Below are 19,578 nucleotides of genomic sequence, written 5' to 3' on the forward strand. Positions count from 1 at the left end.
AATGTGTATGTGCTGTATATTTAAGATAGAAAAAGTGAGTTAGCTTACAGGGCCCTTCCCGGGCTCTGTAACGCGGGGTTTGTCTTTTTGCAGTGGCCCTGAGACTCGCACCTTTCCTTTGGCGCTGGCTGCGCCATCTCACTAGGAGAAATGTCCATTGTCTCTTGTGAGGCAGTGAATGCCCACTCTTGGGAGCAGTGCATTTGCCAAAAAGGCCTCGCCTCAAGAGACGAAGCCTTGGAGCCTACCAATCCAGAGGTCGACGGGCCCTCCTTCAGGGACGGTGAAGTAGCACTGGCTGCTATCACCAAGGGGGCTATGGCATAGCCGCGGCCACACTCTTTGTGGGGCGGGCAAATGCTAGGGTCTGCTGCGGCATTGCCCCCTTACGCGCCGTATCATCATACCCTGCGGTATGAAGGAATAAAACACATTTCCACACTTCTTGAAACGAGATGCTCTTTCAGTTTCAGTGTAATTACATCTTTTTATTTTTTCCACGCAGGACATGAGTGGGAAATGCTGCCTAACCACCGTCGCAGTTTGCACAGTGGAGCATGCCAATGCAGTTGTCAGATTCGTGTTCTTGCTCACCAGTTCGCACAAGTTAGCTGGCCTCGGCAGCTTTGCGAGCCATGGCCAAATCTTTGGCACTGAAACATCTACATGAATTAGGGATTTATGGTCATATTCGTATCTTTGTATACCCTGTCTCAAGGGAATCCGGCAGAACACTGGTCCCAAATGTAAAAATCAGATGCTTTGTGGGAATCTCTTTGTCATCGTGCTTGGTTGTTGAAATGTAGTTCTGGCACAAGGAAAACTAAGCAGAAAGAAAAAGGGACCGCAAGCTTAGTTTTTCCTGCACCAAAAACACATTTCAAGCATGAACCAACTAGCTCGACATTGCATTCTGCTTGATCGTTATCCTCTGCACCTTGACAACTTTCTGGTCCTTCCAGCCCTACATAATGCAAAAAAGAGGTGAGGTGTGCAGACAGGACACAAGAGTAGAGAAGTGGACCAATGTGCCGTCCACTTCTGTACTCATGTGTCCTGTCTGCACGCCTCACCTCTTTTTTGCATGATGAATCCTTACGAACTAGCTCAGCTTTCTGTCGTTCTAAGCTTCCAGCCCTCTAATAGTTCCTCCACATTCAAGCTCAAGAGACCATAATCTGAAATCACATCTCTGGATGCATTCATTGATCAATAGGGGGGGGGGGGGGGGTTAACGCGCCTTGAACATCACCAAATGTTACAAGATTTTTGAGATTTTTTCCTGTTGAAGCTTGTCGCAAACTTCAAGCAAGAGGTCGCCACTAGCTATTTTATAAGCTTCATAACCTGGGCCTAGCATGTCGGTGAGACATTTAGCCACAACAAATGGTAAAATGGTTCTGACAGTCTTTTGGGGGATATTCCTTGTGGGGTTCTCACCCGTGCTCTCGGGACAAAGGAACGACAACACAGTAGTGCAAACAATCACAAGGGCATTTATTGCACCTTTCATAGACCAATGCCTGCTAGCCGAGTTGCTATCCACAAAACATGCTGATGGGCCTGTGACAAATCGAGGAAGTCCGACTCACCGCGACCGGATAGCGAACGAATATGTTTGCCCATGCTGGACACCAATGCCTGGTCGTTCGTATGTACGGCTACGCGAACGGTGGCGCGTTCAAAAGCTGCTGCCTCTTCACCATCCTTTCAGTGTAGGCGATGTTCTTGCTTTTGAACCACTCCTGTATTTTTTCCTTCTTCGAGGCCATCGTCGGCAATTTCTCTTCTTACTGCATACAGTAAGGTGCATTGCCCAAAACAATGACACTACCAGCTGGCAACTTCTGCAGCACGTCATTGAACCATCCCTCAAAGCGACTGCTGTCCATTTCTTCATGGTAGACATCCGTTTCTTGGCATCGAAATACATCCAAGCAGCCATCGATGAAGCCATCCTCACTGCCAATGTGCATCACGATCAGGCGCTGGCCTTTCCCATAAGATTGTTTCAGACCAATTGAAAGGCCATTTGCTCGAGTGTACAGGCGCCTGCACTTCTGAACCATGGTGTCTGTCCACACGATCGGCCGAGTGTGTCCCGCCATCATTCATGTCCACATCCAGGAAGATCTTTCAGCCTTCCACCTGGTAGTGCTCCGCATCACGAAGGTAGCGATTCTGCCGTTTGGTTATGTCATCCCAGTCGACAAGCAGCGAGTTGCAGCTCCTCTTCTCGTGCTTTAATCCAATCTCAACAAGCAGGCGATGCACAGTACATAGCTTGAGAGATGGGAGATCCATATGCTTCGAGAACTCGTTAGTTATCTTCTCGACTGTCGGTATCTCAATGCGAAGAGATCATGCACTGCATACTTCGTGCTGTGTCTTCTCTGCATTTCGTGGGCACTTTTGCGAGGGCGTCGCCAGTTTGCCACCCGAAAAATGTGAACCTTCGACCTCCCTCTTCACCCTGAACACTGTGTTTTCGCTGCGACCGCTCATTTCGGCGACAAACTTGCTCGTGCCTCCTGGCTGCGTTCAGGCTCCCTGTTATGCCAATACATGTAGCAGTTGAAGATAATGCTTCATGAATCGCTGTTCAGGATGTGGTGACGCAACGCTCGTTCAGCAGCAAAGGATCACATTCCAACGTCACTTTGCTGGACTCCAAGGTGGAAAACTGGCACGGAACGCCATGTGCTAACTCAAAAAATTGCAGGTGCTAAAAAAAATTATCGTGTTTACTCGATTCTAAGCACCCCCTTTTTTTCATGATCGCAATGCCCAAAGTGAGGGGGGGCGCGCTTAGATTAGAAAAATCTAGAATGACCACCCCTCCCTCTTCTCGCTAGGACATCACGACAAGCTGGGTGCGAGAAATAACATTTTATTTTGCAAATATCCAAAAGAAAAATCGGTGCAGACGGTGAACCCACCGCTTGTCTCGGATGCTCAGCCACTAACACTGCCACTCGAATTTGTCGCACCGCTTGAACCACCGCTCTCGGTATCCCACAGCAGGTCGTCTTCCGTTCCGTCGAAGTAGTTTGTGATCGAGCACTTCTTAAATGATTTGACCACAACGTGCACCTACACCCGCTTTGCGATGGTTGATGGGGACGCTTTCCGCAGCTTTCCCATCGGCGTCTTCTTCCGGTCAGGGTTTCGCACCCACTCTTCGTACTCCTGTAGGAGATTGGCTTTGCAGGGCTTGTTGACTGAAACGCAGAGGCACGAGGACGTCACGAGCTCGCGCGCCTCTGCAGTCCCGCTGTACGGCGAGATCGCGCCGCGGACGCCGTTCCACCTTGGGACTCCGACGGCTCCGGCTCGATGACAGTGTGAGCACGCGCGCTTGGTGGCCTTGGCTACACGCTCTTCGTAACAAATAGGGGGGTGCTTAGATTCGCATGCAAACTTTTTTCCCAATTTTTTCGCGAAAATAGAGGGGGGTGCTTAGAATCATGAAAGGAAACAAAAGTTTAAAAAAACACATTCTTGACAATAAGTTTGTGAAAACATAAAACCAACCAAATATAGATCTTATGCCATTTATTATTAAAACCAAAAGTTCTTATTTAAAACAAAGAATGAAGCATTTTTATACCTTTCCTGCCACGGTCATCTTCTCGCCCCAGGTTTGTAATGGTTTCGATAAATGCGTTTTTTTAAGTACCATACTTGTTAAATAGCAATTGATCCATTTTAAGCTCGGAAAGCGAGTAGTTAATGTTTTGTGTACATGTAAAGCAGCACAAAAGCCATGCAGAGCTGCTCTTTCTACTTCTGTCCCTTGCAATGAAGCTAAAAGATGACGACGCACAGCATTGTAGAAGGCACAGGGTTATTTTTCTCTCATAATCTGGCATGTGCTGTAGCATTCCAATCACAAGAGCTCTATCAAACCAGTCATGTAGATCAAGATACAGAAGTCTTATTTACAATGAGAATTACCCTTTATAGAAGCACAATTTTTTTAGTGGGACTATTTCTTTAGTCATGAAGGCAATCGGCTGTTGCACTTCGGTTATCTGGGCAGGGCCTCCCCAGTCTTCTAAAGTTGTACCCGACTATAGTGCTTGCAATTATAAGTTGTAGTTTTCCATAAGATATATGTGAAGTGGCACATTGTGTCTGCCTTTTTACTGTATCCCTACAGTGCTTGTTACGCTAGTCTTCCAAGAAGCATGCACAAAGTGAAACATCTGTCTCGTCTCACACGTGTTCAGTTGCCTAATGTACCCCAACCCCCTTTTCAGACACTTCAGTCGAACTTCTACAGTGCAGTGGTTAGCATACCTGGCTCGCAAACAAAACATTGCGAGTTCTAGCACCTACAAGGGATAAAAAATGTGTTTCCAAGGCCACACCACTCTGGTTGAGTGTTCTGTAGAATGGCTACCAACCTGTCCTTACCAAAGCAAGGTGCACACTTGAGAGGAGCCAGTGACTCGCAGCGTAGAGGCATGTGCTCCAAATGCATTGGCAGTGAAGGCACCTCCTCCCCAGCCAGTGTCACCAATGAATGTCGTAGCAATTCTTGAGCCGACGGTCTGCACATAGCAATGCAAGCTACATAAGTGGTGATCCTCATCTATTAACAGCCATAGATTTCACCTTTCTCTGGGTAGGATTTTCAGACATGATGAGATAAAGGACTTGAGGGAAGGGTCCAGCTCCTGTAGAATAAAATCATCTATGGAATATTCCTTTCATGTAAAAAATGAAGTAGCAACAAGTTCAAAAATAAAACAATTCTGGTGGAGAATGACTCCACTGACTTCAAAACTCATTCTTCGAGGATTGTAGGAGCAGAACTTATGGAACATGGATAGAGAAAGAATGAATAGACGTGGACGCAACTGCACTGTCAACTGATTTCTTTATTGAAATTCACGGGCATGGGAGCTCTTTGGCCATACTTGGCCCTTGCGCCATTAAGCACCACATATCATCAGTGAAATTCCCGGGCTTTTTATTTAGTCACCACCTCTTATTTTTTAGCTACCCGAGGCTTCTCTCAAAAAGGTGACTTGTTTTCTTGTCAAGGCCACTGACGGGGTGCTTACACACTGTATGGCACGGCATGCCGTAGTGGAGGACTCTGAAAATTTCGACCACCTGGGGTTCTTTAACATGCTTCTAAATTTAAGCACACGGGTGCTTTCGCATTTTGCCCCCATCGAAATGCGGCCGCCGTGGCCGGGATTCGATCCCGCGACCTTGTGCTCAGCAGCCCAACACCATAGCCAATGAGCAACCACGGCGGGTATTGATTCAAGAATCTCCCCAGTCGGCCTATCATCGTTCCTTTTCAAGACTTGCACATCATGAAATTTGGGGGTGCTCGTGCGTATTTGGCTATCTTTTCCCTTCTTGTTCACTTTGCAACATTTGCAGTGCAAGGCTAGATTGCAGCCAGGAGTCCCTGCAAGCATAGTTTCCCACAAAAATTACTAGAGGGAACTCTGGCGCTAGTGTCTACGGTAGCTGCAATGGGAGCGGTTGTACCATCATGGGAATTATGGGAAGTACATGGATTTGCCTAAACTTCGTCCTTTTGGCTTCAAACGGCTTTGTGACTTTGTAAACTCGTCATTTTCAACAGTGTATTGCATAATAAATAATTAAGTAAACATCATTAAAATTGCCCGACGGCAGGATTCAAACACAGGGACTCTAGCACAGAAGCCTGATATTGAAACCATTAAGCCACGGACGCATGTATTGACAAGCGAATGAAACGCCCTTATGAATTTATCGCGGGCATGCCAGTGCCTTGAGACGCTCGGTGCGTTTCGATTCGGCCACCTGGACAAGCTCAATCGTTGCAATTAATAGCAATTGTACGCGTTCCCGGCGTCTTCTGCACTTCGAAGAATATAGATTGCACTGAAATATACAACAATAAGATTTATATAGCGTAATATACAAAGCCACAAGAACGTTTGAATCCACAAGCACGAAGATCAGACAAATCTATGTACTTCCCATCATTCCCATGGTAGGACGACTGCAGCGCCAGAGTTCCCTCTAGTAATTTTTGTAGGAAACTCTATACCTGTAAGTAAAGATGCGCGCCCTCTGGTGCACGATCTGGCATTGTGGTTTCTTCTATCTTGTCCTACGACCGACCGACCGACCGACCGACCGACCGACCGACCGACCGACCGACCGACCGACCGACCGACCGACCGACCGACCGACCGACCGACCGACCGACCGACCGACCGACCGACCGACCGACCGACCGACCGACCGACCGACCGACCGACCGACCGACCGACCGACCGACCGACCGACCGACCGACCGACCGACCGACCGACCGACCGACCGACCGACCGACCGACCGACCGACCGACCGACCGACCGACCGACCGACCGACCGACCGACCGACCGACCGACCGACCGACCGACCGACCGACCGACCGACCGACCGACCGACCGACCGACCGACCGACCGACCGACCGACCGACCGACCGACCGACCGACCGACCGACCGACCGACCGACCGACCGACCGACCGACCGACCGACCGACCGACCGACCGACCGACCGACCGACCGACCGACCGACCGACCGACCGACCGACCGACCGACCGACCGACCGACCGACCGACCGACCGACCGACCGACCGACCGACCGACCGACCGACCGACCGACCGACCGACCGACCGACCGACCGACCGACCGACCGACCGACCGACCGACCGACCGACCGACCGACCGACCGACCGACCGACCGACCGACCGACCGACCGACCGACCGACCGACCGACCGACCGACCGACTCCAAGGGCCCAGTAAATGGCAGAGAGAAGGCTGGGTTGCCCCTCTGACAGACGCACGAGGCCTCACACAGCTGGTGAACGAATAGCCAGTGAAGCACAGTGGCTTGCACATGACGAAAGTGTTGCTCAGCTGCATATGAAGCAAGCGGTAGTCGGAAAGCATGGCAACATTGACAGCTGATCTGGGTGGCTCGCACTCGACATTGTCTACCAGTGGCGCTCGAGACAAGGAGAGGCCAACGAGCGGTTTTGCACCCACAGTGAGGCAGGGGGGCTCAGCTGCGGCGTACTGGGCATCCAACTGTGCTCGGGTCAGAGAGAAGCCAACGAGCAAGCTCGCGCCTACAGCAGAACAGGGAAGCTGCAATGTGGCGCATTAATCCGAGAAAGGTACTCAGGACAAGGAGAGGCTAGCAAGTGTGTTTACACTAGCAGCAGTGCAGGGTCACTGTGCTGCAGTGTATTAAACACCATGCTGTGCTGAGGGCACGAAATTGCCCATAAGCAAACTGGCATTGCAGTTCTTAAAATATATTTTTTTCTTGCATGCTTACTCCTGTCTCTATCAGAATAAGCTTAACGTACCTTGAGTTTACTATTGAGTGGGTCAGAATCCACCATAAGAAGCAGGGCATCTTCATCTGTCAAGAACAAAAGTGTGCCATTATGTACTAGGCTGTAACATATCCTGCTGATACAAGCCAAATACCTTCCTTGATGCAGGTCAGCAGTTTCGTAAAAATCTGCTCAAGGCTTGCTCCTTTCCATACTTCTTGGCCCTAAAAAGTTCAACAATGGTAATGTTTTCTGCGTTAAGTTTACAGGTTTAACACAATGCATTCAGTTTGCCACTTGTGTTCACGAAAATTAAAGCGGGTGAATTCTGTAAGTGTCCATGACATGGACTGTCTATTTCAGTGCGCATTGACTGGATGGAGCTTGAGAGCAAGCGATGTCGACTGGCGCCTGTCCTACCGCCCTCGAGCTTTATCCAATCAGTGCACGCTGAAATGGACAGTCCACTTAGCAGACACTTACAGAATACCGCCCCCAGAATGTACACAAGATTGAGTCATCGGTAGGTGAAGTAAGTACCCCTATTAATATAGAAAACTGAAGCAGACATGAACTGACATACTAACACTCGCCCAGGCAACAGTGCAGAATATCCTCTATTCATTCTATTTTATAGCTTGTAAGCAAGGTTAGCACCACAAGTATTTTAAATCATCACTTCTTTCACTGCATATAGTAAAACCAAGCATGTATCCAAGAAAAAAATCAGACGTAACTGCTTGACCTGAAAACGAAAGTTCTCTGGTGCCTTGTTGCTGTCGATGCATGTAGCACTATTAGCTGCATACAGTCGAACCTCGATATATCGAACAGCACGGCGATCGCAAAATAGTTCAATATAGCCAGAATTCTATACATAAAATCACATAAAAAACACGTCAAAAACTTCTGCAAATCAATCTATGAACCAAGGGTGCAATCGGCTGCGCCACATGCAATTGGCCTAGGCCATGCCGACTTCATCAGCCGGGAGCGTGCGGTCGATTGCACCGCATGCAATTAGCGTAGGCCGTGCCGACTTCGACCACAGCGCGAAGTTGGTGCAGTCTAGGCCAATTGCGCGTGGTGCAACTGATAGCGCACCCCGAACAACTATCCCCGATCGCGCCCTAATCATGGCGCAGTAAATACTCATTTGAAGCTTCGCAGCAGTGTAGCATACTTCTTACTGGCAGCTGCATGCTTAAGCAAGGAGTCCTCAACATAGTCCAAACGATCCACAAGTGATAGGCCGGTGCCTACTATTGTGCCGCAGCAGCGGCATAGGAGAGCCAAAGCAACTACAACCAACGTTCTTAGACATATCAGTTTTGCAGCTTGCTATGCGAGCCCACTGCCTGACGTGGCCGCAGCGGCTATCACTGGAACTACCAGCGCTGCAGTCTCGTCTTTCATCACACGCCGCGCGTTATCTGCTCCTGCTGCAATGTGTCGTTTGCACCAACTGGCCTGTAGTGCTTATCCATCAGTAAATGTGGTTTAGATACACAATCCGAGTTTTGTGACAAACCTGCTGCGCATAAGTAACAGCAACTTTAGTGTGTCGATGTGTCTGTGTCAATATGTCTTGCAGCCGCGTCTCTCTTCACACGCGGCACTTTGTCCACTATGATTGGTGCGACGCGTCGTTTGCCCCACCTCACCTGTACAGCTTGCTCGTTAGTGAATGTGATTTAGCTGCCTGCTCAAATTTTTATGGTGACGCTGGCTAACACTCCAAGGGTCCTACTAGGACACATAAATACCCAAGAAAGTGGAAGGGGAAACAGCGCCGTGGTAGCTCAATTGGTAGAGCATTGCACGCGAAATGTGAAGATGGTGGGTTCGGTTCCCACCTGCGGAAAGTTGTTTTTTCATCCACTTTAATTTCCATTAATTTATCGTTTCTTTATTTCATTTATTAAGCATAAGTAATTTCCCCTATGTTGTCCTTGGTGTCAGTGTTTGTTGGCTTCTTATGATGTAAAAAAACAGTAGCACATGAATGGTCAACATGGACAACCTCCCTAATGATATCTTCGATTAACCAATGGCCCTCAGTCCCCAGTAGCTGCGGAGCAGCTGGCCAAGGCGGCGGTCAGACCTGTAATGCAGCAGAGGGTGCTAAGAATCTCTGGGTCCAGACAGGCCGCCAATGCAAACACACCCGAATTCTTTCGAGTCAGGTTTAACTTAGCAAGACTCTTTGAGGAGCTATCAGGCATTGTTTGGTATATCATTAGCCTTTCTGAGGTTAGAAGAATTGGTGAGGCTTATGCAGTGCTAACGGCCACATCCTACGCTATAAAGGACTATTAGATAGGAAGTTATACGGGATAGGATTCCCAATACATAATGACATAACAGGCAGCATTGACAAATTCTACAGCATTAATGAGAGGGTAGCTCTAGTCGTAATCAAGCTTGATAAGAGGTATAGATGAAACGTAGTACAAGCCTACGCTCCAACATCCAGTCACGATGATGATGAAGTAGATCAGTTTTATGAAGATGTTAAATTAGCGATGAGAAAAGTGCAAACTCAGTATACTGTAGTCATGGGTGACTTCAATGCAAAAGTGGTGAAAAAGCAGGCTGGGGAACAAGTAACTGGCAACTATGGCTTCGATTCTAGGAATGCTAGACGAGAGATGCTGGTAGAATTTGCAGAAAAGAATAAGCTGCAAATAATGAACCCTTTTTCAGGAAGCGCAGCAACAGAAAGTGGACCTGGAAAATTCCTAGTGGTGAAACAAGAAAAATTAAATTATGGGGTTTTACGTGCCAAAACCATTTTCTGATTATGAGGCACGCCGTAGTGGAGGACTCCGGAAATTTCAACCACCTGGGGTTCTTTAACGTGCACCTAAATCTAAGCACACGGGTGTTTTCGCATTTCGCCCCCATCGAAATGCGGCCGCCGTGGCCGGGATTCGATCCCGCGACCTCGTGCTCAGCAGCCCAACACCATAGCCACTGAGCAACCACGGCGGGTCGGTGAAACAAGAAATGAAATTGATTTCATACTTTCTGACGATTTCAGCGTAATGCAGGGTGTAGAAGTGCTATGTATGGTAATGTGCATGGTAATCTACCTAATTTTAAAGTTTTCCGCAAGGACCGCAAGGGCTCCAGAGGAGGAGGTGTTCTCATTGCCACTAACCAACAATTGCCTTGTTCTGTTATTAATATCCAATCAGAACTTGAAATACTATGGGTAATCTGCCGTTCCGCACCTCAAACCGTCATACTAGGTGTCTGCTACAGACCCCCCTACAGTTATCCACAATTTTCTTATCACCTAAATGATAGCCTAAATCAACTTACTACTACACATCCCAACGCGCGCATTCTTCTTTTTGGCGATTTTAACTTCCCGTCTATTGACTGGCAGAACTTCACACCAACAAGCAATGAAGAAATAACTAACTTCCTTGACGTCTGTTTAAACTTTAATCTCACCCAATTAGTAAAAGAACCTACACGCGTCGTACGTGATTCGTCAAACATCTTGGACCTTATACTAACTAATCACCCTGAAAGTTTAGCGAATCTTACTTATCTCCGCGAAGTTAGCGACCATAAAATTATACATGCTACTTTCACCTTCATCGCGGAATCGCGCCAAACGTTCCACAAAACAATTCGCCTTTATGACAAAGGCAATTACAATGAAATGAACAACCAATTGCTTGCTTTTTTTCCAGAATTCGAAAGAGATTTTCATGACCGATCAATTGAGGACAACTGGCTTACTTTTAAAACCAAGCTTGCCGAACTAACATCCAAATTCATTCCCACCATTACATTTCGTGCCAATCATAATAAACCATGGTTCACAAAGTCCTTAAAAATGCTCGAGAACAAGAAAAAACGACTTTTCCGTGCAGCAAAACTAAACCCAAGCGAATGCGCATGGAATAAATACTACGAGGCTGAGTCAACGTATTTGCGGTCCATTTCTAATGCCAAACATGCATTTTTTCATACTGACCTGCCGAAGATCCTAAGCAATAATCCCAGAAAGTTCTGGCAAGTTCTAAACCCTGATTATGCGCCTATCATCACACTTACCGACACGCATGGCGAGGAAGTGAGCGACGTTGAGTGTGCAAATATATTTAACACTGCATTTTCATCTGTCTTCACAAACGAAACTGATATGCCAACATTTGTCCCAACTTCCCAACCAAGATCGCTCATGCCACCAGTCACATTCGCTGCACACGGCATCACCGGTATCATTGAAAATATTAAGATGTCATCTTCTGCAGGTACTGACGAAATCACCAGCAAACTCTTAAAAAACATACGTCATGCTTCTTCAGAGTACTTATCATTACTGTTCACACAATCACTCTCCACAGGTAGCATACCCAGCGATTGGAAGGTGGGGAAGGTCGTTCCAGTCTTCAAATCAGGTAACAAAGAATCGCCCCTTAATTATCGCCCCATCTCTTTAACAAGTGTGCCATGCAAAATCATGGAACATGTAATCTATTCTTGCATAATGAACTTTCTCGACTCTATTAAATTCTTTCATCCTTCTCAACACGGCTTCCGTAAAAACCTATCTTGTGAAACGCAATTAGCTATTTTTGTCCATGACCTGCACATGGCCCTTGATTCTAACCTTCAAACTGACTCAATCTTCCTAGATTTCGCGAAAGCCTTCGACAAGGTTCCCCACGAGCGCTTGCTACTAAAACTTTCTTGGTTAAATTTGCATCATAACATACTGCAGTGGATAAAAGAATTTCTGGCAAACCGTACCCAATTTGTTCACGTTAATAATCAAACCTCTAGGTCTCTTGCAGTAACATCAGGCGTCCCGCAAGGATCAGTCCTTGGTCCCCTTCTATTTTTAATATATATTAACGACCTACCAACACAGGTCTCCTGTAACATTCGCATCTTTGCCGATGACTGTGTTATCTATCGCACAATCAGTAACCCCTCTGATCAACTAACTCTTCAAAGAGATTTAACTTGCGTCCAGGACTGGTGTAACCAATGGCTCATGGAACTAAACCCCGATAAATGCAAACTCATGTCATTTCATCGAAAACGTAATCCTCTCCTGTTCCCTTATACAATTTCGCACGTCACGATAGCATTAACACAGTCTTACAAATACCTAGGCGTAACGTTGTCTAACGATCTAACCTGGAACGCGCATGTCACTAGAGTGATATCATCTGCTAACAGAAGCCTTGGTTTCCTAAAACGTCATCTAGAGTGATATCATCTGCTAACAGAAGCCTTGGTTTCCTAAAACGTCATCTACGTCTAGCGCCACCAAACCTAAGATTGCTTGCATACAAGTCACTCGTACGCTCTAAGCTGGAATATGCCTCTGCCATCTGGAGCCCTAACCAAAAATATCTAACAAACTGTCTAGAATCAGTGCAGAATCGTGCCACAAGATTCATCCATTCATGCTATTCATATAATGTCAGTATATCATCGTTAAAAGCAGAATCCGGCTTAACAAGCCTGACTTGTCGGCGTCGTATCGCTACTATGTACTTATTTCATAGGTTTTTTTACAGCTCACTTCATCATCCACCCTACATCAGCCCTCCTGCACGCATTTCTCTCCGCATTGGTCATCCCTTTCAAGTCGCCCGTCCACGTACGCACACTACCACGTTTGCCACATCATTCTTCCCACGTTCAGCCTCGGACTGGAACGGCCTTCCACACGACATCGCCGCAATCACCTGCCCATCGACGTTTTTGAACTGTATAATTAACATATTTACCAGCGAGCAAACTTGTACCTAAACATCTTTCCCTTGTGTATATAATTTATTTTAATAGCTACCCACCCCTTATGTAATACCCCCAATCCTGGGGGCCTTTAAGGTAATAAAGTGAAGTGAAGTGAAGTGAAGTGAAGTGAAGGTTTGCAGTGCAAGCTAGGGTCCAAACAGGCAAAATGTAAAGGGAAAAGTTCATTGCTTCCTTTGCAACAAGTTACGGTGACAGACCGTTGGTCAAAAACAAGACCATCTAATCCAAAGGGGGATCCCTACCTGAAATGTCGCAAGGGTGGCCACAAAGAGGAAGCCTGTCCTTATGATTCGGGCACAGGTGGCCAAGCTTCGTGCATTCTGGCTGCTGAGGGCAGCATAAGGGCTTTTGAGACAAAAGGCACCTCTACCAGTGGCACTCCAATTGAGACGCAAAATGAAAAGAAAATGAAATCGCGAATGAACAGAATGCCAACGACCAATGGCGTGCTGGAGGGACGTGTCGTAATAGTATTATGGGACACTGGAGACAATTCAGTGACAGTGAGGTGCTAACTAGTGCCTGAAGACAAACTGACTGGAAAGAGTCACATCATTACCTTACTAGACCGTTTGGTCATGCGCCTGCCTAAGGCTGAAGTAAACATCAGCTCTCCATTTCTCACCGGCAGAGTGACGGTGACGTGCATGGAGAATCCATGTTATGATGTGGTCGTGGGAAATGTCGAGGGCGCGCGAGATGCTTCTACTCCCTACCCTTACTGGAAGAGGCCACATGATTCTTTGGGGATAAAGAGCAGTCTCCAGCGGAATGAGGTGACTGGATGGGACAGTCAGCAGAACTTGGCATCGGACACTATACTCAATGCCGCTGCCAAGAAATCCAGCATTGACACAACAGTCAACAGTCATCCAGCATTGACACAACAGTCAACAGTCATCACAAAAGCAGCTTCTCACACATCGAATCCATTACCTGTGGCACCAATCAATCACTTGCAACTAAATCCATCCGATCTCGAAGAGTAACAAGGCTACTGTCCGATTGGCCGAGATTGAGTTCACTCTGATGAAGGGTATTCTCTTCAGGAATTATAAGCTGCCATTGAAGAAAGAGATGGAACAGCTTGTTGTGCCAGCCGAACTTTGTGGATTTGTTTTGAAGATGCCTCACGAGGGAATTCTGGCTGGTCATCAGGGAACCAAGAGGACGATAGATTGAGTGCTCGAAGAATCTTATTGGCCAGGTGTGCAATCCGACGTCACTCGTTTTGTAAGATCCTGTGACACCTGCCAGAGGATTGTCCCGAAACACTTGGTTGGTCGGGTGCCACTCGGAAGCATTCCGATAGCCGAGACTCCATTTCAATGAATTGCCATAGACATTGTCAGCCCGTTGTCACCAACTTCTGAAAAAGGAAACCGATATGTCCTTACCATGGTTGATTATGCGACCCATTAACCGGATGTGGATGCCATTGCTCTGCCAAGCATTGAGACAGAGGGGGTCACCGAGGCCCTTTTGGAGATGTTTTCTCGCATGGGGATTCCCCGAGAAATAATCAGTGACCGGGGAACATCGTTCATGTCGGGAGTTATGAAGGAACTGAGCCAGTTGCTCTCATTCAAGCAATTCCCGACTACACCTCACCACCCTATCGCTAATGGACTTGTGGAGCGATTTAATGAGACATTGAAGCAGACGATCTGCCGAATGTGCCAAGAGAGCCCAAAGAATTAGGACCGATGTTTGGCCCCATTGCTGTTTGCATACGGTGAGATACCTCAGAGCCAGCTTGGAGTTTGCGCCATTTGACTTGCTCTATGGCCGATATGTTTGAGGAGCAATGGCCATTTTAAAAGAACTGTGGACAGGTGATCATATGGACAGCGTAGCAATGACAACGTATGGATACGTGATGGAACTGCGCCAGCGCCTGGAGGACACCTGCCAAACTGCCGAAAAACAGCTCAAGAAGGCGAAAATGGTACAAAAGGAGTACTACGACAGGAAGGCAAAAGCAAGCCAGCTGTATGTAGGAGACAAAGTTCTTCTCCTACTGCCATCCAACGCTAATAAGCTGATACTGACGTTCATGCTTTTCTAAAAGCATAACGAGGTGAATTACGTCACTGATCTTGGAACACGCATAAGCCTGTTCCATATCAATATGCTAAAGAAATACGAAAAGAGGTCAACATGAGACGCCGAGCCTAATCAGGCTTCAGTGGCGCGCGAACGCGTACCTTGCAAAGAAGAGGATCTCTCTTTCTTGTAGCTTCAACAGCAAGAAACATTTAGAGATGTCCAACTATTGAAGGAGATCACTGAAGAACAAAATTCGCAAGTCACAGACCTTCTAGAGGCATACCCGAGTATACTGACAGATGTACCTTGAAAGACGCACCTTGTACAGTGCAAGCTCCAAGTTACAGTGGAGACGTCAATTCAGGCCAAGCAATATCCATTACCATTTGCTATTCAAGTAACTGTGGGAAAAGAAATGCAGCAGATGCTCCAGCAGGGAATAATTGAGCGCTTGAATTCACCGTACCAGTCGCCTGTGGTAGTCATAAAGAAAAAGGACGGGGTTATGCGCCTTTGCATTGACTTCCGGAAATTGAACCAAGTCTTCGTTTCCGATAACGAGCCATCCGCAGTTGGACATGATGTTCGCAAAATTAGGAAACTGACGCTATTTTTCAATTTTTGATTTCTCCAAGGGGTACTGGCAGGTGCCAATGGACAAGGAGTCAAAATCAATGACAGCATTTGCTTGTGCTTCCAGGCTTTACTAATTTCACTTTATGCCCTTCGGCATTTAGACAGTACCAGCAGTCTTCACGAGGCTAATAAGGAAGCTCGTGGAAGGCCTTCCAAACATCCACCACTATTTTGATGATGTGCTCATCGCCACGGAAACTTGGGAGGAGCATGTGAATATACTACAGTCTTTCCGGTCTTACGGTGCACCCAAAGAAGAGCCAGGTTGGCTTCACTTGTGTCAATTTTCCTGGACACATCGTTGGACATGGTCCCCTACAACCGCAAGCCGAGACACTGGAGAGGGTTCAAGCTGCAAAGCTGCCTGAAACGAAGAAAGTGGTGTGGTCATTTCTGGGCCTTACTGGCTATTACAGAGACTTCATCCCGAACTTCTCAAACACGATCTTGAATTGTAGCGCATTGTAGCGAAGTGACAGACAGAGATTAGAAGACTTAGACTAGACTTTGCGCTCGTCCTGTCTGCTTCTAGTCTCTGTCTGTCACTTCGCGCTACAATTCAAGATCATATTAAATTGGGATGGCTTAGGGGTAAGGATCAATGGCGAATATTTCAGCAACCTTTGGTTCGCAGATGACATTGTCCTATTCAGCAGCACTGGGGACGAGTTACAACAAATGACTGAGGACCTTAGCAGAGACAGTGTAAGATTGGGGTTGAAGATCAATATGCAGAAAACAAAGATAATGATCAATAGCCGGGCAAGGGAACAAGAGTACAGGATCACCGGTCAGCCTCTAGACCATGCGAAGAAATATGTTTACCTAGGGAAATTACTCACACGGGACCCTGATAATGAGAAGGAAATTTACAGAAGAATAAAATTGGGTTGGAGCACATACGGCAGACATACTCAGATACTTACTGGAAGCTTGCCTAAAAAAGAAAGGTGTACAATCAATGCATTCTACCGGTGCTAACATATGAGGCAGAAACTTCGGGGAGACTGACAAAGAAGCTTGAGAACAAGGAGCGCACAAAGAGCAATGGAAGAATGCTAGGTGCAATGTTAAGAGACAGAAAGAGCCGACATTCTAATCGGCTGTGCCGTTGGAGCTGGGCAGGTCATGTAATGCGTAGGTTAGGTAACCAGTGGACTGTTACAGTTACAGAATGGGTGCCAAGAGAAGGGAAACGCAGTTGAGGACAGTAAAAGACTAGGTGGGGTGATTAAATTAAGAAATTCGCAGGCGCAGTTGTAATCGGTTGGCATAGCACAGGGGTAACTGAAGATCGGAGGGAGAGGCCTTCGTCCTGCAGTGGACTTGAAATATGTTGATGGACAGCAAAACTAGTTTTGCTATCATTAGTCATACCAAGCAACACGACATTTCAAGCCACAAACAACAGTGGCTGGCATAAAAATTGGTGGACTGCTGCTCATACCAAGGCCAGCTCCAGAGTGATGACGCCCAGTGACCAAATGTCAGCTTTCGGCCCCGACAGGGATGGCCTCTCTCGAGTCAAAACTTCAGGAGCAAGGTATTTCGGCGTCCTGAAGTACAAGGCATGCAATGATCACAAGGGACAAGTGAAACATATTTTATAACTACTCACCCCAGTGGAAAAGGTACAGTCCTGCCATTTTCAGTCATGTGACACAGTCCGTAGTTTGCAAGCTTGACTTGTTGCTGCAAGACAGAGGGTGTAGTACACAACCTACGCACACTTTCTGAAGACAATACCTTATCATCAAGAAGGATAGAGCACGGAGATAGTGCACGGTGAACTATGCCTCTTCTATGTAGGTAGTCCAGGGCCTCCAGCACTTGCCTGCATATTCTGCTGATGCTGTGAACTCTGAAACACCATTACGAGTGCATTAATTGTCAATAATGACAATTGTCACTCCAATAGTGGCGTGAATCGCTGAACTTACGACAACTTGTTTGGAATTTCGTCTTGCAAGGAATTTCTAAAGTGCTCAATGACAACCACAAGTCTTTCTGGTGATTAAATAGAGAAATCATTATTGAAAACGAAATGTTTTTGAAGCGCACGATTATGTATAAGCGAAAATTGCACGGATATATTTGTTTCAGCAGGAATATACTATTACCATGTTTGCTCCGAAATGCATCAATATATGTGCAGAGGTTATTGTGGGTCAAGCATTTGAGCAACTGAAAAAGCCCAAGAACTCTAATCGAGTTCGGCGTGAGCGGCAATCCGTTGTTGCCGCAGGTGTCCCTTGCATGGCAGGAGGCGAAAAACGTTCGGGCGCCGAGTGTTGTCTTTTTCAAGGAGTGCATGTCTGGAAGAGACGTGCTTCATTGATGGACAAGTATTTACCCACTTTGCTCACTATAATTGTACAAAGGGGAATTAATGAAACGCATTCGTATGAAATAGGCGCACTCGGCACGGAAGACTGGTCCACACACCATGGGCATGAAACCGGCGAAACTCCAAAACACATACGAAACGCCTCAGCAAACCGCCCTCCGCTGCGCTTCACGCCCACGCCGAACGCGCCGCCTGTGTAGACAGCGTCCTGCATATTTGGCTGCGTACGTTCGAAAAAAAGTTTCACGCTTATTGCTTCACTGTTCTCGCTTAAATTTTGCAGAAAGATTTCATTTTAGAGTCTACGTCGTTTAGTATAACACTTAGCACAGTTAATTGCCTGGTTTTTTAAGAAAAAAATGTGCAAATTTAAGCATAGAGAAACTCTATGCGTGGCCTCCGCAATCAGCTCCGGCGGCGCGCCGGCGCACCGCCGAAGTCAATTGCGGAGGCCACGCTCTATGGCTATTAGCCCCGAGAACGAACTACAGGGGCGCTGCGAGCGCCGCTCGCTTGACGTCAGGGCACGGACTCGCGCCTGTCGTCTGCTACAGTTCGGGCCAACGTTACGGGCAGCATGTCGGGTAGTCTCCGTATGGTCCATGGAATCCGGGTGCCTTTTGCAGTGTTTTCGTTGGGTCGCTCTCGTTCCCTCTACTTGTATATGTATGGCGGTCGTCTCAAATATATTTTTGCGACGCCTTCGTTCGCGATAATTTATTCAAAGAACTTATTTCTTAGACGACAATACCGTTCTCAATTGCAACGCTATAGCTGAAGGAGCGCAGGTCAGCCCATTGCGGACTTTTCATGCGCGAATCGACAACCGCAAAAACATAGCACATAAGAATCTAGCCATGAAACCATACACTCTTAGGCAAAGTTACACCCTTTGGCTTGCCCCTTCTGCCACACAACAATAATCGTTATCTGCCTTGATGCGTTTCCGTTCTTTAACGCTGCGAGCCCGGAACTTTCCAGTAACGAACGGCACGCGCGCTATCAGAAGGGGTAATCCAAAGGGTGTAAACTGTTCTATGCTGATAACGGGCGTGCCGTTCGTTACTGGAAAGTACCGGGCTCGCAGCGTTAAAGAAAGGAAACGCATCAAGGCAGATAACTATTATTGTTGTGTGGCAGAAGGGGCAAGCCAAAGGGTGTAACTTTGCCTAAGAGTGTATGCTGATAACGGGCGTGCCGTTCGTTACTGGAAAGTACCGGGCTCGCAGCGTTAAAGAAAGGAAACGCATCAAGGCAGATAACGATTATCGTTGTGTGGCAGAAGGGGCAAGCCAAAGGGTGGCACTTTGCCTAAGAGTGTACATGCCGCGGTGCAACAAGTATGTCATAAATGCTAGCTATATATATTGGCGTTTTTCACTGGTCGATCTGGAGCG

The 19,578-nt window shown here is 47.2% G+C and overlaps 1 protein-coding gene across 6 annotated transcripts in view; it reads right to left on the bottom strand.

The window, feature by feature from the left end:
• LOC126535933 (TBC domain-containing protein kinase-like protein) overlaps window positions 1-18,410 on the bottom strand; it is a 75,590-nt gene extending 57,180 nt beyond the window's left edge. For 4 of the 6 annotated variants that reach the window (XM_055073334.2, XM_055073336.2, XM_055073333.2 and 1 more), the window contains exons 1-10: window positions 18,254-18,410; window positions 17,955-18,149; window positions 17,775-17,841; window positions 17,581-17,695; window positions 17,453-17,526; window positions 17,282-17,390; window positions 7,508-7,577; window positions 7,384-7,439; window positions 4,621-4,682; window positions 4,420-4,556 (exon numbers count right to left, since the gene is read on the bottom strand). In XM_055073334.2, coding sequence (XP_054929309.1) covers window positions 4,420-4,556; window positions 4,621-4,682; window positions 7,384-7,439; window positions 7,508-7,577; window positions 17,282-17,390; window positions 17,453-17,526; window positions 17,581-17,695; window positions 17,775-17,841; window positions 17,955-18,149; window positions 18,254-18,395 — 1,027 coding nt within the window. In that variant the 5' untranslated portion in view covers window positions 18,396-18,410. Of the gene's footprint in view, window positions 1-4,419; window positions 4,557-4,620; window positions 4,683-7,383; window positions 7,440-7,507; window positions 7,578-17,281; window positions 17,391-17,452; window positions 17,527-17,580; window positions 17,696-17,774; window positions 17,842-17,954 lie in introns of all 6 variants that reach the window. The other 2 variants (XM_055073337.2, XM_050182793.3) reach the window with 2 other exon arrangements.
• Window positions 18,411-19,578: the final 1,168 nt, after the last annotated feature.

The sequence above is a fragment of the Dermacentor andersoni genome, chromosome 4, assembly GCF_023375885.2.
Source record: "Dermacentor andersoni chromosome 4, qqDerAnde1_hic_scaffold, whole genome shotgun sequence".
Classification (NCBI taxonomy): domain Eukaryota; kingdom Metazoa; phylum Arthropoda; class Arachnida; order Ixodida; family Ixodidae; genus Dermacentor; species Dermacentor andersoni.